The sequence below is a fragment of the Cannabis sativa genome, chromosome 2 (genome assembly GCF_029168945.1).
Source record: "Cannabis sativa cultivar Pink pepper isolate KNU-18-1 chromosome 2, ASM2916894v1, whole genome shotgun sequence".
Lineage (NCBI taxonomy): Eukaryota > Viridiplantae > Streptophyta > Magnoliopsida > Rosales > Cannabaceae > Cannabis > Cannabis sativa.
Window position 1 is genome coordinate 88,517,652 of NC_083602.1, and position 13,513 is coordinate 88,531,164.

Below are 13,513 nucleotides of genomic sequence, written 5' to 3' on the forward strand. Positions count from 1 at the left end.
ATTTTTTAAATTATTATGTTATAATGTTATCCTTAGGAACAAATATTATTAATTTGGTACAATAAATTAATTAAAATTTTCCTATTATAACTTTGACCAAAAATGCTAAAGATAAAAACCTCCTGTATAAGTACTGAAGAAGTAAGAATAATAGAATTTTACAGAAACATGCATGGTTATTTCATCACAGCATACAATGTCAGTTAAATGGGGTAATAAGACATCTCACTTTTGATTGATGAAGTAAATTATACGCCACCATATATATATATATGTATGTATATGTATATATACATGGAGTATGTTCCAAGAAACACTTTGACACAGTACTGTGCCTCACTCACTCAATAGGATTAATTCAGTGTGAGAGAGACACATGAGCCCATACTGTATATATTAATATTGTTTGCCAATTTTCTGGACTATATTATATATTTCATGACAAGTAGTATACCAAACTTTTTCAGGTGAAAATATACATATATATATATAAATTCCTTAAAGGAGAGATTCCATTGTTGTGATTGTGATCACTAATTCCTTGATCAACTCCACATGGGTTTGTTGAAACGTGTCCAAATTATTAGATGAAGCTACTCCATGGACAAACATGAGTCATATTTATATAACCAAATGTGTATATGTGTTTGTGACACACTAGCTAGCTAGTCAAATATATACATATTATATTATTTATATACAGAATCGGTGTTAAATTTTCCTCTTAAAGAAGAATTATTAGGTGAAAAACAATTGTCGTTTTAATTAGGAGTCCCGGACGTGCATATGTTTTTCGAGTCACATGTATTAAGGAATAAGGTCATATTGAGCCTTAACACACCATTATTTAATCAAAGTGTTATTAACATAATTAATATATATATATAGTTCCATTGAAGGGCCATTATAAGCATCTAGTTAATAAGAATATTAGAGGCATCTGCGATCCTCTTTATATTAAGAATTTTCAGTTAGCTTCTTTTATATTTCATTAAAATGCACAAAGGATTAGTGCTTTGTCTCCATTCACATGTTTTTTAGGAAAATTTTCTAAGAGATCGCTCATCTTAAAATTATTCATACTTAATTATGGAGTATTTTCGTGATAGGCTATACTAAAAAATAAGATGCACATTGTTGATATAAAGTAGTACTAATCAATCCATTTAAGTTATCTTCATGAACTGTGTAGTTGTATACTTACACAGTCTCAAAATCATCATACTTGACATTCCCGAAGCCATGTAAGATTGCAAAATTTACCCGGTATTTTCCCCTTACGGATCACGGAACTACTGACTGTCTCAATCACCGACCTTACGGGGGGTCGGACGTCCTCGCCGACTACACTTTTGGCTAGGTCAAGGCTCTGATACTATTTGTAGCGCCCTCGCTTCAAGCCTCCATTGGGTTCTCCTACGGATTTATGGCTCTTAATCTTATACACGAGTACGTCACTCTGCTTCCTAGAGTGATGGCTAGCCCTACAGACCAACACGAGTGTTTCTAACATGCTTTGTCCTTACTCGCACGCTTCTTGAAAAAACTTCCTAGGAGGTCACCCATCTTGAAATTTCTCCAGATCAAACACGCTTAATTGTAGAGTTCTTTCGTGATGGGCCACCAAAAAATAAGATGCACATTTAATATAGGTAGCACCCATCAATCAATATAAGATATCTTCAACTGTGTAATCCTATACAAAACGAGACACCGACGAGGAGGCATCGACAACGACTGAGAGAGGAGAGGAGGGACGTAGCTTCAGCGACTAGGTCACCTTCGTCGAGGAGGGAGCGTCAACGACGTTGTCAAGGGAGGTGGGGTCTGGTTTGGTTGGTCTAGCCGTCTGGGGTTCTTAGGGCTATTATGGGGTCTCTCTCTTAGGGTCTCAAGAGGGATTTGAAATGAAATGATAGTTTTTTTAAGGATTTAAGTTAAGCTAAAAGGTTAGGAAGATTTTAAAAAAATAATAAATAAATAAATAAAAATAATAAAAATGATTGGGTTGGCGTGCAGGTATAGGTCCAACCCAAATTTAAGCTTATGCAGAAAACAAACTCAAACCCGCCCGATAAAACTGATTGGGATAGACCTGACCTGCCCGTAGAAAACAGATTTTTCCACAGTCGGGTTGACTAGGTAGGGACTAGGCGGGTTGATCGGGTCCAGGTCGGTAAAAATGTTTGGTCTTACCATGATCTCAATTTTTATCAAAAATAAAACTTTATAGTAATCAAACTTGGAGATGTTTATGACTATATTAATTGTATTTTTTCATATCTATCATGTTAGAAATTACATTTAAGTTGTTTATATTAAAAAAAAATAATTCAAATAAAAAATACAAAATCTAATTTATTTAAAATCAAATAAATAAATAATTTTTACATAACAATTTTCCTTATAAAAAATTATGCAAGTAAAAACATCATCCGAAACTCGAATTTATCGAAATATAGAAGAATTTCTGAATTGAAACTCTAAAACTGAATAGTAAACTCCAACCATTTATATATATTAATTAATGGATATTGCTTCCCTAATGGATGACAGTACAAGCAAAGGAAATTTAGGAGAAAGTGGGAACTGCACTTGAAATTTCTCTCTTTATGAATGAAACAATCTAAGATCATACGACAATTAATTAATAAATCCTTAAGTATAAGCATATAAAATTAATACGTGGGACCATATATAACTGTTTGTTTCGATATGGATATATATATGTGCAATATATACATAATAATGTTTGGTTTTTCATATATATCAAGTCAATAAAATCATTATCATTACAATTTGTACCATGTGGAGCTTTAATTAATTTTCCCCAAAACCAAAATAATAAACATCATTCATTCATATTTTTTAATTTTTGCCGTCCTAAGCATTATTTTCTAACGTCTCTCTTTCTTTAAACGGTGTTGAAAGGCTGTGATTACCATTGGGCCCTCAGCCACAAAACAACATCATTTCACCAAGAAAATTAAATATATAAATAAGAAAAAGAACCTTAATTCTGGGAAAGAGATTTGTTGAAATTACCAAATGGATCCATTTGTGTATGAAAAACTCAATGAAGAAAAATTAATAGAGGTTAATTTCAAAGGGTAGGTAAATATGATATTGGTGACAATTAAAATAATGTTTGGTGGTAAAATTATGACATTAGTGTTAGAAAAATTATTGAGTTTAACTCAACTTAATAAAATTGGCTTGTAAAAGATTGCTTTTACTTTATTAATTGAATCGAGTACATATTATCAGTCAATGTGTGAGTATAATAGTTCCTTTATGCGGAGAGTAGATCATGTGTGAGTAATATTATAAAATTAGACCCGCTCTAATATCATGTTAGAAAAGTTATTGTAATATTATAAAATTAGACCCGCTCTAATATCATGTTAGAAAAATTATTGGTCTAACTCAGCTTAACAAAACTGACTTAGTAAAAGAAGATAGAGATTTTACAAAAAATATTGGAATTTTGGCAAAACTTTACGCTTCACCGTCACACGAAACTTTTTACAAAAATAATATCTTTTTATAAAATAATTATAAAACACTAGACAGAACAATTAAAAATAATAGTAGAACAATAAATAAAACTCAACAGTACACAATATAAAAAATATTGCATAGTAAAAAAAAGTGAGAAATTTATGTAAAAATTCCAAAAAAAAAAAATTACTCTCAACTTATTATTTGAATCAATATAAAACTCTAACAATAACACTTGTTTGATTTGGGCTAGGTAGCTTTTGGTATTAGGTGTGTATTTGAGTTTAGAAAAAGGAGATAATATTGGGGCACCAAACAACATGTGCCTGCTCCCATCAATCTTTATCACGTGGCCCAACTTTGCCACCACATTTTAACCCCACTTTTTGTCTTCCCTTCCCTTTCTCTAAATATCACTTCCCAAGTTTATTTATTCTTCTAATTATATATACTATTATGTATGGATGCTATTTAATAACAACATTGCTCTTAAAGCTTTCAAAAAAAAAAAAAAATTGCAAAACGGGTGTCGACACGGTACACGAACACAAACACAACACAAATTTTACGGGTTAGGATAGGAAAAATTAGACGCGAGTTGAAAACGGGTCGACACGACTTGACATGAAATAAAAACGGATCAAACACGACACGACCCGCTTAGCATGAATGTGACACGTTTGACACGATTTTTTTAAATATAATAAAATAAAAAATTAATAATAATAATATAATTATATTAAAATATATATTTAATGATTCAAGTATTATCCAAAAAAAAATGATTCAATGTTAATTTAATTTTTTTTAACATGAAATTAAAAACATTTTAATTTTATAATTTTTATTATATATATAACATATTATATATACATAAATGTATATAAGTTTTTTAATGAAGTTTAAATTTATTATTTTTTTCTACAATTCCAACTTCAATAATAGCAAAACGGGTCACAGTGGATCGACACGAATACGATACGATTTTTTACGGGTTGGGTTAGAGTTAAGATAACTAGACATGAGTCAAAAAAATAGATCGACACGTTTAACACGAAATATAAAAGCAGATCACATAAAATATGACACGAACACAACACGATGATACCTTTTGTCACTCCTACTATTAAGCCATGAATTGGTTATAATAATTATTAAATTGTACCAATGTTGAGTTATAGCCCCAATAAAAAAAATTACATTTAAAAAAATTAAATATCTTCTTCATTTTAATTATAATTGTACAACAAAATAGTAAATAATTGAAAATGCACTCAAGCTTGTTAGTCACAATAATTATAGAGAGATCCAAAAATGTGTGAATTTTTTTTCCAAAAAAACTTGGTTAGATTTTATAGGTTATTATTTTTATTTGTTTTGTTTTAGAAAAGTAATGAATGAGAGAGAGGGCACTTTCTTTTGTTTAAATGGAAAAGAGCTTAAAAGTGTACCCTAACATGGATTTAATACTGACAAATGGAAGATTCTACCCAAATTTAGTGCATATTTAATAGTTAATTAAATCACATTTTTTAATGCATGCATGATTTAAAGTGATTTTTTTTTTAAAGGAAATATATAAAGTTGAACATATATATGTTTTGTTTTTTTGAAAAGAGACTTAAGACATATTGAGCAAAAACACCATATAATAAGACTAGGTAAGTCCAAGTACATTAATTAACTACTTATTAATTTATTTGGATAGTTAAGTTCATTAAAGTTTCAATTCTGAGAAGTATGATTTTTGAAAATTTTATGTGATTAAACAAAACTTTGTTTTCCTTAAAAAAAGAAAAAAGCTTCGTAAAAAAGAAAAATCCTTATTAATTATTATAACCCAAAATTTTCATTCTTGATGGGTTTAATTTTACAATCAAATTTTAATATCTACAAAACAATGTTTAAAATATTTTTTTTTTTAAAAAAATAAATTCTAAAAGATACTAGTGACTAACACTTTCTTGATGTCTCATTAGTCACTGATACTTATTAGCAATATATTCTTAAGAAAATATATATGTACATATAATTTGATTTGATGTTACAATCAAGAACATATTGTCTCAATTTTTTCGATAATAACAATATTGTAGCATATTTTTTTACAATTTTCATTAATTTTCTTTTAAAATTTTATAATCGCACCCTTTAATTTTATTTTGCACTTTAGCTCCCCAAATCAAAGGTGCCTCCTATTTATTATGCACAATAGGCAAGGTTAAGAGTTTAATTACAAATTTAAATTTTGAAACATTTAACTGCCAAAAAAAAACAATCTCAACAATTAATACATAATCCAATTTGTTCATGAAAATTAAATAAGCCAAAAAAAAAAAAAGTGGACCCTTTAAATAAAGAGATTAGGTTAGCTTAGTAGCATTGATAATGAAATTCAAAAATAGCCAAATCTTGCTCAAGTTTCCATAAAAGAGAGGGTCAGTTTCGTAATATCAGAAGAAAACCAAGGACAGAATCGGAATCAAATAAGATTGAGTTTGAGTTTTCAAAAAAATTCAAAAAAGATTAATTAAAACCCTCTTTGTCCATTTATAACGGTCGGGAACCGGAATTGCGATCGAAACGGATCTTTTCACTCTTAACGCCGTTAAGTTCAACTGTCATTTGCCGTCCTTGGATTGGATTTTTCAGAAAAGCTTCCAATTTATTTATTTATTTTAAAAAATTATTAATTTAAAAAAGTTTGACGTAATTTATTTTATTTTATTCCAGTGCAGGCGAGCCTAGGTAGTACTACAATACACTCTCTCTCTTCATTGCTTCTCTTTCACACAGCTTCACTCACACAGACACAGTAATATATATATATAAATATTTATATATAAATATCAAAGGAAGAAAAAAAAATAGAAAGAAAATTTCATATGTACTGAACACGCACGTACGTAGTGTTTCTCTCTCTAAATTCTAGGACTTTCTCTATCTAAGATTCCTCACCAACATTGCTTCAAGAACCTATTTCTTTCTTCTTCTTCTTCTCTGTCTATATCAATTCTATCCATTTTAGGCAATTGAAGCTGAACTTTTCAAGCCGGCATTTAGATTTTACTGTAAGTTTTTTAAAAATGATTAGTTTTTTTTTTTGGGTTAAATTCGTTGTAGTTTTTTTCGATCGGTCATTTTCGATCTGGCTGCGATTTAGTTTTTTTGTTTGAATTTTCATTTTCGGTGCAATGAAGGCTTGCATTGTTTGATTTGATTGATCAAATCTCTGTTTGTTGAGTTGTCTGGGAGATTCTGATCTCTGTTTTGGATTTGATTGTAAAGCTTAGATTTTTATTTTTTGGGATTGGATAAACGGAGCTGCGTTGACTGTGATTTTAAATTTCTGGTACATAATCAGTATTTGCTTGAGTTTCGGATTCAATCATTATATTAAAAAGTTGAATTTCATCCAAATTTGATCCTGCATTTGTGGAAATGAATGATTAGGAGTTTCTATTTTTAGGTTTAAATGAGCTTAATTTATGTCTGATTTTGGGTTGACTCACTGAGTTTTACTGATTGGTTTAAAGGTCTGAGATTTATTCGAACAAGTATAGAGAGCTATGGATTCTTCTCAGTCTCAGCTGAGAAGAGGAGGATTAGTTTCACTCTCACCTTCTCAGACCCCACGGTCGAGCGACAAGGCAGTTCGGGATCTGCGATCTGGAGATTCTAATTCAAGTAGCAAGCATGATAAAGACAAGGGTGTCAATGTGCAGGTTCTTGTGCGTTGCAGGTGAGTGTTTGTTGAGTAAACCCAATTCTGTGTTAGTGTTCTTTCTTTTGTCCAAACAAATTGATTAGATGTAATATTTGCTTCCATTTTGTAGGCCTCTGAGTGAGGATGAGATGAGGTTACATACCCCAGTTGTCATAACTTGTAATGACGGTAGAAGAGAAGTTTCTGCAATTCAGAATATAGCTAACAAGCAAATTGATAGAACTTTTGCATTTGACAAGGTCTGTCTTTGAATAATTTCTGTTTTTCTTTACTGTGTTTCAATTATACTGAATTTTTTGTACTGGAGAAAGAAGTCTTGGTATAATAACTTAATTTCTTGGTGATGTGATCTTGAGCACTAAAAGAATTTGAACTCCTGGTCATGTGATAATTAAAGTTTGGTATTGTGGTGGTTAGGTCTTCGGTCCAGCGTCTCAACAGAAGGAGTTATATGACCAGGCAGTATCTCCTATTGTTTTTGAAGTACTTGAGGGCTATAATTGCACCATCTTTGCATATGGTCAGACTGGTACTGGGAAGACGTACACTATGGAAGGTGGAGCTCGAAAAAAGGTTGGCTAAAAAATTAAGGCTACTTCAAAACATCTAAATAAGCTTGCTTTTCTAGTTTCGACTTTGCTTCGGTGAACTAAAATTTTCTCCATTTTTTCGTTGGCAGAATGGAGACTTTCCAAGTGATGCAGGTGTTATCCCTAGAGCTGTCAAACAAATTTTCGACATATTAGAAGCACAGAATGCTGAGTATAGCATGAAAGTAACATTTTTAGAGCTGTACAATGAAGAGATTTCGGATCTTTTGGCCCCAGAGGAGACCACAAAATTTGTAGATGATAAATCTAAAAAGCCCATTGCCCTCATGGAGGATGGAAAGGGTGGTGTCTTTGTTAGGGGTTTGGAAGAAGAAATAGTATGTACCGCTAACGAAATCTACAAAATTTTAGAGAAAGGTTCTGCAAAAAGGCGTACAGCTGAGACTCTTCTTAACAAACAAAGTAGTCGTTCCCATTCAATATTTTCTATCACAATTCACATTAAGGAATGTACTCCAGAAGGGGAAGAAATGATAAAATGTGGAAAGCTTAATCTTGTTGATCTTGCTGGTTCTGAGAACATTTCTCGTTCTGGTGCCAGAGAGGTATGTCATATGGTGATAAGCTTTTTGGTGTAATGTGAATAAGAGAATCATATTAACATGTTTCTTCAAGGATTATGCTGTATCTGATACTTTCAATGCATATAAATATTTTTTTTTGTGAACTTAATACAATTTTCTCATTGCAATCTTATTTTCGAGAAATTTTTTATCCTTACTTGCACTATATATAACTCATGAGAAAAGGTTCATTCCTCTCATATCTGCTGAAATTAGATTTTCTCGTGCAGGGTAGAGCAAGAGAAGCCGGGGAGATTAATAAAAGCTTACTTACTCTTGGTCGTGTTATTAATGCTCTGGTTGAACACTCTGGTCATATTCCATATAGGTATAGAATTCAATTTGCAGTCAATATTTTTGAACTTTAATTAATCCCAATCTTCTGGATATTAATGAAATATAGTTGGATTATTTTAGAGATAGTAAACTAACAAGATTGCTGAGGGATTCCCTGGGAGGGAAAACAAAGACATGCATAATAGCCACAATATCACCCTCCATACACTGTTTGGAAGAAACACTCAGTACCCTTGATTATGCACACCGTGCCAAAAATATAAAGAACAAACCAGAGGTCAGTATTATGTTCTTCATCTGTCAAGCTCGTTGGTGCAATTCCATCTTCTAATGCAACTTAGTTCCTTCCTTCGTAGTGTCTTATGGCTTTCTGTTAATTATATTTCAGATAAACCAAAAGATGATGAAATCTGCTTTGATCAAAGATTTGTATTCTGAAATTGACAGGCTCAAGCAAGGTACGTAATGACTGATTCTAACATACATGTCTTTTGCTTTTTTCCTCTCTTGGATTTTGTTTTTCTAGAAAACATTTACTTATGTTTTCTGATTGTCAATTGTAATCTTACTTGGATCAGAGGTATATGCTGCAAGAGAGAAGAATGGAATCTATATACCACGGGATCGATATCTTAGTGAAGAAGCAGAGAAGAAGGTCTAATCCTTGTTATATTTGCTAAGTTTTGGAATACTTATCCGAGTTTCACTAGTAACTCCATCTTTTGACTCTATTTTTATGTTTCCGTAGGCAATGGCAGAGAAGATAGAACGTATGGAGCTTGATTCTGACTCCAAAGATAAGGTATTCACATCATTGTATATTGATGTCAATGTGCAATATTTTCAGTTTGAAATTTAGACTAACTCTTAATGACTGTTAAACAGCAAGTGATGGAGCTTCAAGAACTCTACAATGCTCAACAACTTTTGACCGCTGATTTAAGTGAGAAGCTTGAAAGAACTGAGGTAATATTAAAAATATGATTGGTCAATTTTATGCTTAGATATTAAGTATTCTTATGAATTATTTCTCTCGTTTTTCTTCAATATTCTTGAACTTAAAAATTACTACTGTTGTACTCCAGAAAAGACTCGATCAAACTGAACACGTGCTGTTTGATCTCGAAGAGAAACATAGACAGGCAAATGTGACGATCAAAGAGAAGGAGTTTTTGATATCCAATCTCCTCAAATCTGGTAAGAAATTTTGGTGTTGTTTGTCCTGCTTCGGGATTATACACTTCCACTGCACTCCAATCCATGCATGTTTTAGTTCGTCATACTCATGTTTTTAGGTTTAGGTTACGAAGCACTTTATTTAAGTGCAGAAGTGTTCCATTTATATCCTTCCATGGGCCTTTTTTGTTCATCAAGTGTTTTTTATTTTTCACTTCCACTTCACAGTTCAAATTGTCATCTGCCTGTCAAATTAACTTTTTCACTGCTATTCCATCCTCAGAGAAAGCACTTGTTGAGCGTGCATTTGAGCTTCGAACAGAGCTGGAGAATGCTGCTTCTGACGTATCCAGTTTATTTGCCAAAATTGGTTTGTATTTGATAATTTTAGAAGTCAATTTGTTGGATAATCAGCTCTCCAAAACTTGTAGTGATTTGTTGATCTTTTTCCAGAACGCAAGGATAAAATTGAAGAAGGGAACAAGTCACTTGTGCAGAAATTCCAGTCCCAATTAACCCAGCAGCTTGAAATCCTGCACAAGACTGTTGCAGTTTCTGTGACACAACAGGAGCAACAATTGAAAGATATGGAGGAAGATATGAAATCCTTTGTATCAACAAAGGCTGAGGTAAGATCTCAAAAATGGGTTAATTCAATTTTGTAAGCTACTAATCGGTCGGTCTATAAAGTTTTATGTATTCTATTTGCTGTAGGCTACCGAAGAACTTCAAGAAAGGCTAGGAAAGTTAAAAGCCATGTATGGTTCTGGCATTAAATCTTTGGATAATATTTCTGGTGAGCTTGAAGGAAATTCTCGGTCGACTTTTGTTGATCTAAACTCTGAGGTCTCTAAACATGCTTCTGCATTGGAGGATGTAAGTAGTATTTATAACATTATTTGACAACATACTTCTCAAGCAATTGTAAATTTTTATACTTTTTCTTTTCCATTTAACTTCAGTTATATGCATCTTCATAAAGCATTTGACTTCATTTATTTGATTTCAGCTCTTTAAAGGAATTGCTTCAGAAGCTGATGAATTACTAAGTGATCTTGAAAGTAGCCTTCACAAGCAAGAGGAAAAGCTTTCTGCATATGCACAACAGCAGCGTCAGGTTTGTTCCCTTTACCCTTAATCAGCATTACACATTCTAGTTCACCAATTGCCTTTCGTTTTTGCTTCCCATGTTTTTATGGAGTTTATAAAGTGAGTATTCTGATATTCATCACTTCACAATACAGGCACATGCCAGAGCTGTGGAAACTGCGCGCTCAATTTCCAAGATTACTGTAAACTTCTTCAAGACTCTAGACATACACGCATCCAATCTGACCCAAATCGTGGAAGAAGCCCAGGGTGTAAATGATCAAAAGTTATCTGCATTTGAAAAGAAATTTGAGGTGCTTGCATAAAATATGCTACGTCGTTTACCAAATGAGATTCTTTTTTCTTCAGCTGTTTACTGAGTGATATTCATTTTCTCTTTTCTTTTCTTTTATAGGAGTGTGCAGCTAATGAGGAACAGCAATTGTTACAAAAAGTGGCAGAGCTGCTGGCAAGTTCAAATGCTAGGAAAAAAGAGCTGGTATAAAAAAGACAGATTTTGTTCTTTATGATCAAAAATCAAATTTTCGCTTCTCGTTCCAAAACTGATAACATGACCTGACCCATCTCTATTTTAGGTCCAATTGGCAGTAGATGATCTTAGGGAGAGTGCCACTAGTAGGACTGTCAAATTGCAGCAAGAGATGTCAACCATGCAAGAATCTACCTCTTCTGTCAAGGCGAAATGGACAGTTCACATGGAAGAAACAGAATCCCACTATGTTGAAGATACTTCTGCTGTTGAATCTGGAAAGAAAGACCTACAGGAGGTCCTTCATAACTGGTAGGACGATTTGGTTCATTGAGTGCTTCAGTCTTATGATTAGTTTTTTATTTTGTTCCTGGCATTAATCCAAAACAATATAATGCAGTCTGAAGAAGGCAAAAACAGGTGCACAACAATGGAGAAATGCTCAAGAATCCTTGACCAGTCTAGAAAGTAAAAATGTCACTTCTGTGGATTCCATTGTCAGGTTGGCTTCTTTACTTTTCTCAAAGAATTTGTTACCGGGTTTCTATGAAAGATTTCTCATTTTCTTTCTATGAACTTTTCATTAGGCGAGGAATTGAAGCCAATGAAACCCTGCGGACTAGATTTTCAACTGCCGTGTCAGCTGCACTTGAAGATGCAGATATTGCAAACAAGAATATGCTTTCATCCATCGATCGTGAGTGTCTATTTTTTCTCACTTCATATGGTTTAACTCTCAATTTATAACTGATGAAAAATAACATCTGCAGAATCATTACAACTCGACCACGATGCATGTGGAAATATAAACTCAATGATTGTTCCTTGCTGTGGAGATTTGAGGGAACTGAAAGGTGGTCACTACCATAAGATTGTAGAAATAACCGAGGACGCCGGAAAATGCCTTCTAGATGAATATGTGGTAAAAACCTGTTTTCTCTTCCTTATTATTCTCTTAGTTCTACTACAAAGCACAAAATGCTATAACAAAGTTCTTTCAACTTTGACAACAAACAGGTGGACGAACCGTCTTGTTCCACACCAAGAAAGAGGTCGTTCAATCTACCTAGTGTTGCATCCATTGAAGAGCTTAGAACCCCCGATTTTGATGAATTGTTAAAGCCATTTTGGGAAGCGAAATCGGTAAAGCAAGCAAATGGAGATGTAAAACACATTGCAGGCCCTTATGAAGCTACTCCCCAGTCATTAAGAGATTCCAGAGTTCCTCTCACTGCTATTAACTGAAGAGAGGAACCCCTGAGAAGCGTTGTACATAGTAAGAAGAAGTAATATATATATATTTGGTCAAACTTTACTACTCAATGCTGAGCTACAATATTCATTATTTTATTCTATTTTTTTAAAAGAAGAAAGAAAAAGAGTATAAAGAAAAGTGATTACTGTTTAAGGTGGAATATATCCTGTATTCTTGTGTTTTTTGTAGGCTACTTGTGTTTTTGACTTCTTTCAATATATATACTGAAGTGGATTATTCTTTCGTTTTTATCAAACTAGATTTATATTTATGATTTCACATTCATTGTTCATTTATTTTGAGAAATCTGTAACTTTCATCGAAGTAGGAAGTACACAGTTACAGGATTTTAAGGAAGATTGGAATATTTACCATTCCCAACATCATTTTAGGAGACGAAGACAACAAACAATACCCGATAGAGGTATCCATCGAACGGCCCCAAGCAAGGCTTCGCCTACCTTCTGAAACAACAGCATGGTCCCCCAACAACCGCCTCGAGACCAATCTAACGCAATGCAGGTTGTTTGTTTCATGAACATTCAATTTAAGGTCCCCTTTTAGTGGTAGTAGCTAATTCATATTTCTATTGACTTGAGCTGCTTCTGAGCTTCCATGTACTCCTGCAACCAATGCTTTGCCAAAAATAATTCCATTTCGGTTGTTCAAGATTGACCACAAAAACATAATCCACTCTCATACAAGTCAGAATTTAACAATTTCAAAGGTTTTACAATAAAATCATAGATATTCACACATTTATTCATCTTAAAAAAAAAGTAAAGATCAAAAGATTTGCAAAAT

The 13,513-nt window shown here is 32.7% G+C and overlaps 1 protein-coding gene across 1 annotated transcript; it reads left to right on the plus strand.

The window, feature by feature from the left end:
• Positions 1-6,318: 6,318 nt before the first annotated feature.
• Positions 6,319-12,988, plus strand: LOC115718973 (kinesin-like protein KIN-5D). The gene is made up of 23 exons (XM_030647807.2): positions 6,319-6,572; positions 7,038-7,243; positions 7,338-7,467; positions 7,646-7,801; positions 7,908-8,384; positions 8,633-8,730; positions 8,820-8,976; positions 9,088-9,157; positions 9,278-9,354; positions 9,448-9,501; positions 9,585-9,665; positions 9,785-9,896; positions 10,159-10,245; positions 10,329-10,504; positions 10,590-10,751; positions 10,885-10,992; positions 11,120-11,278; positions 11,380-11,463; positions 11,561-11,766; positions 11,855-11,956; positions 12,042-12,151; positions 12,225-12,376; positions 12,472-12,988. Exons 2-23 carry the CDS (start codon positions 7,071-7,073, stop codon positions 12,697-12,699), a joined length of 3,159 nt encoding a protein of 1,052 aa, XP_030503667.2. The 5' UTR covers positions 6,319-6,572; positions 7,038-7,070; the 3' UTR covers positions 12,700-12,988.
• The last annotated feature ends 525 nt before the right edge of the window (positions 12,989-13,513 follow it).

Bases quoted from the DNA above. Each gene is read 5' to 3' on its own strand.
- LOC115718973 (XM_030647807.2), top strand. From the start codon at position 7,071: ATGGATTCTTCTCAGTCTCAGCTGAGAAGAGGAGGATTAGTTTCACTC. The intron at 9,158-9,277 runs GTACGTAATGAC...TACTTGGATCAG, and splicing joins AATTGACAGGCTCAAGCAAG to AGGTATATGCTGCAAGAGAG. The intron at 11,279-11,379 runs GTGCTTGCATAA...TTTCTTTTATAG, and splicing joins CATTTGAAAAGAAATTTGAG to GAGTGTGCAGCTAATGAGGA.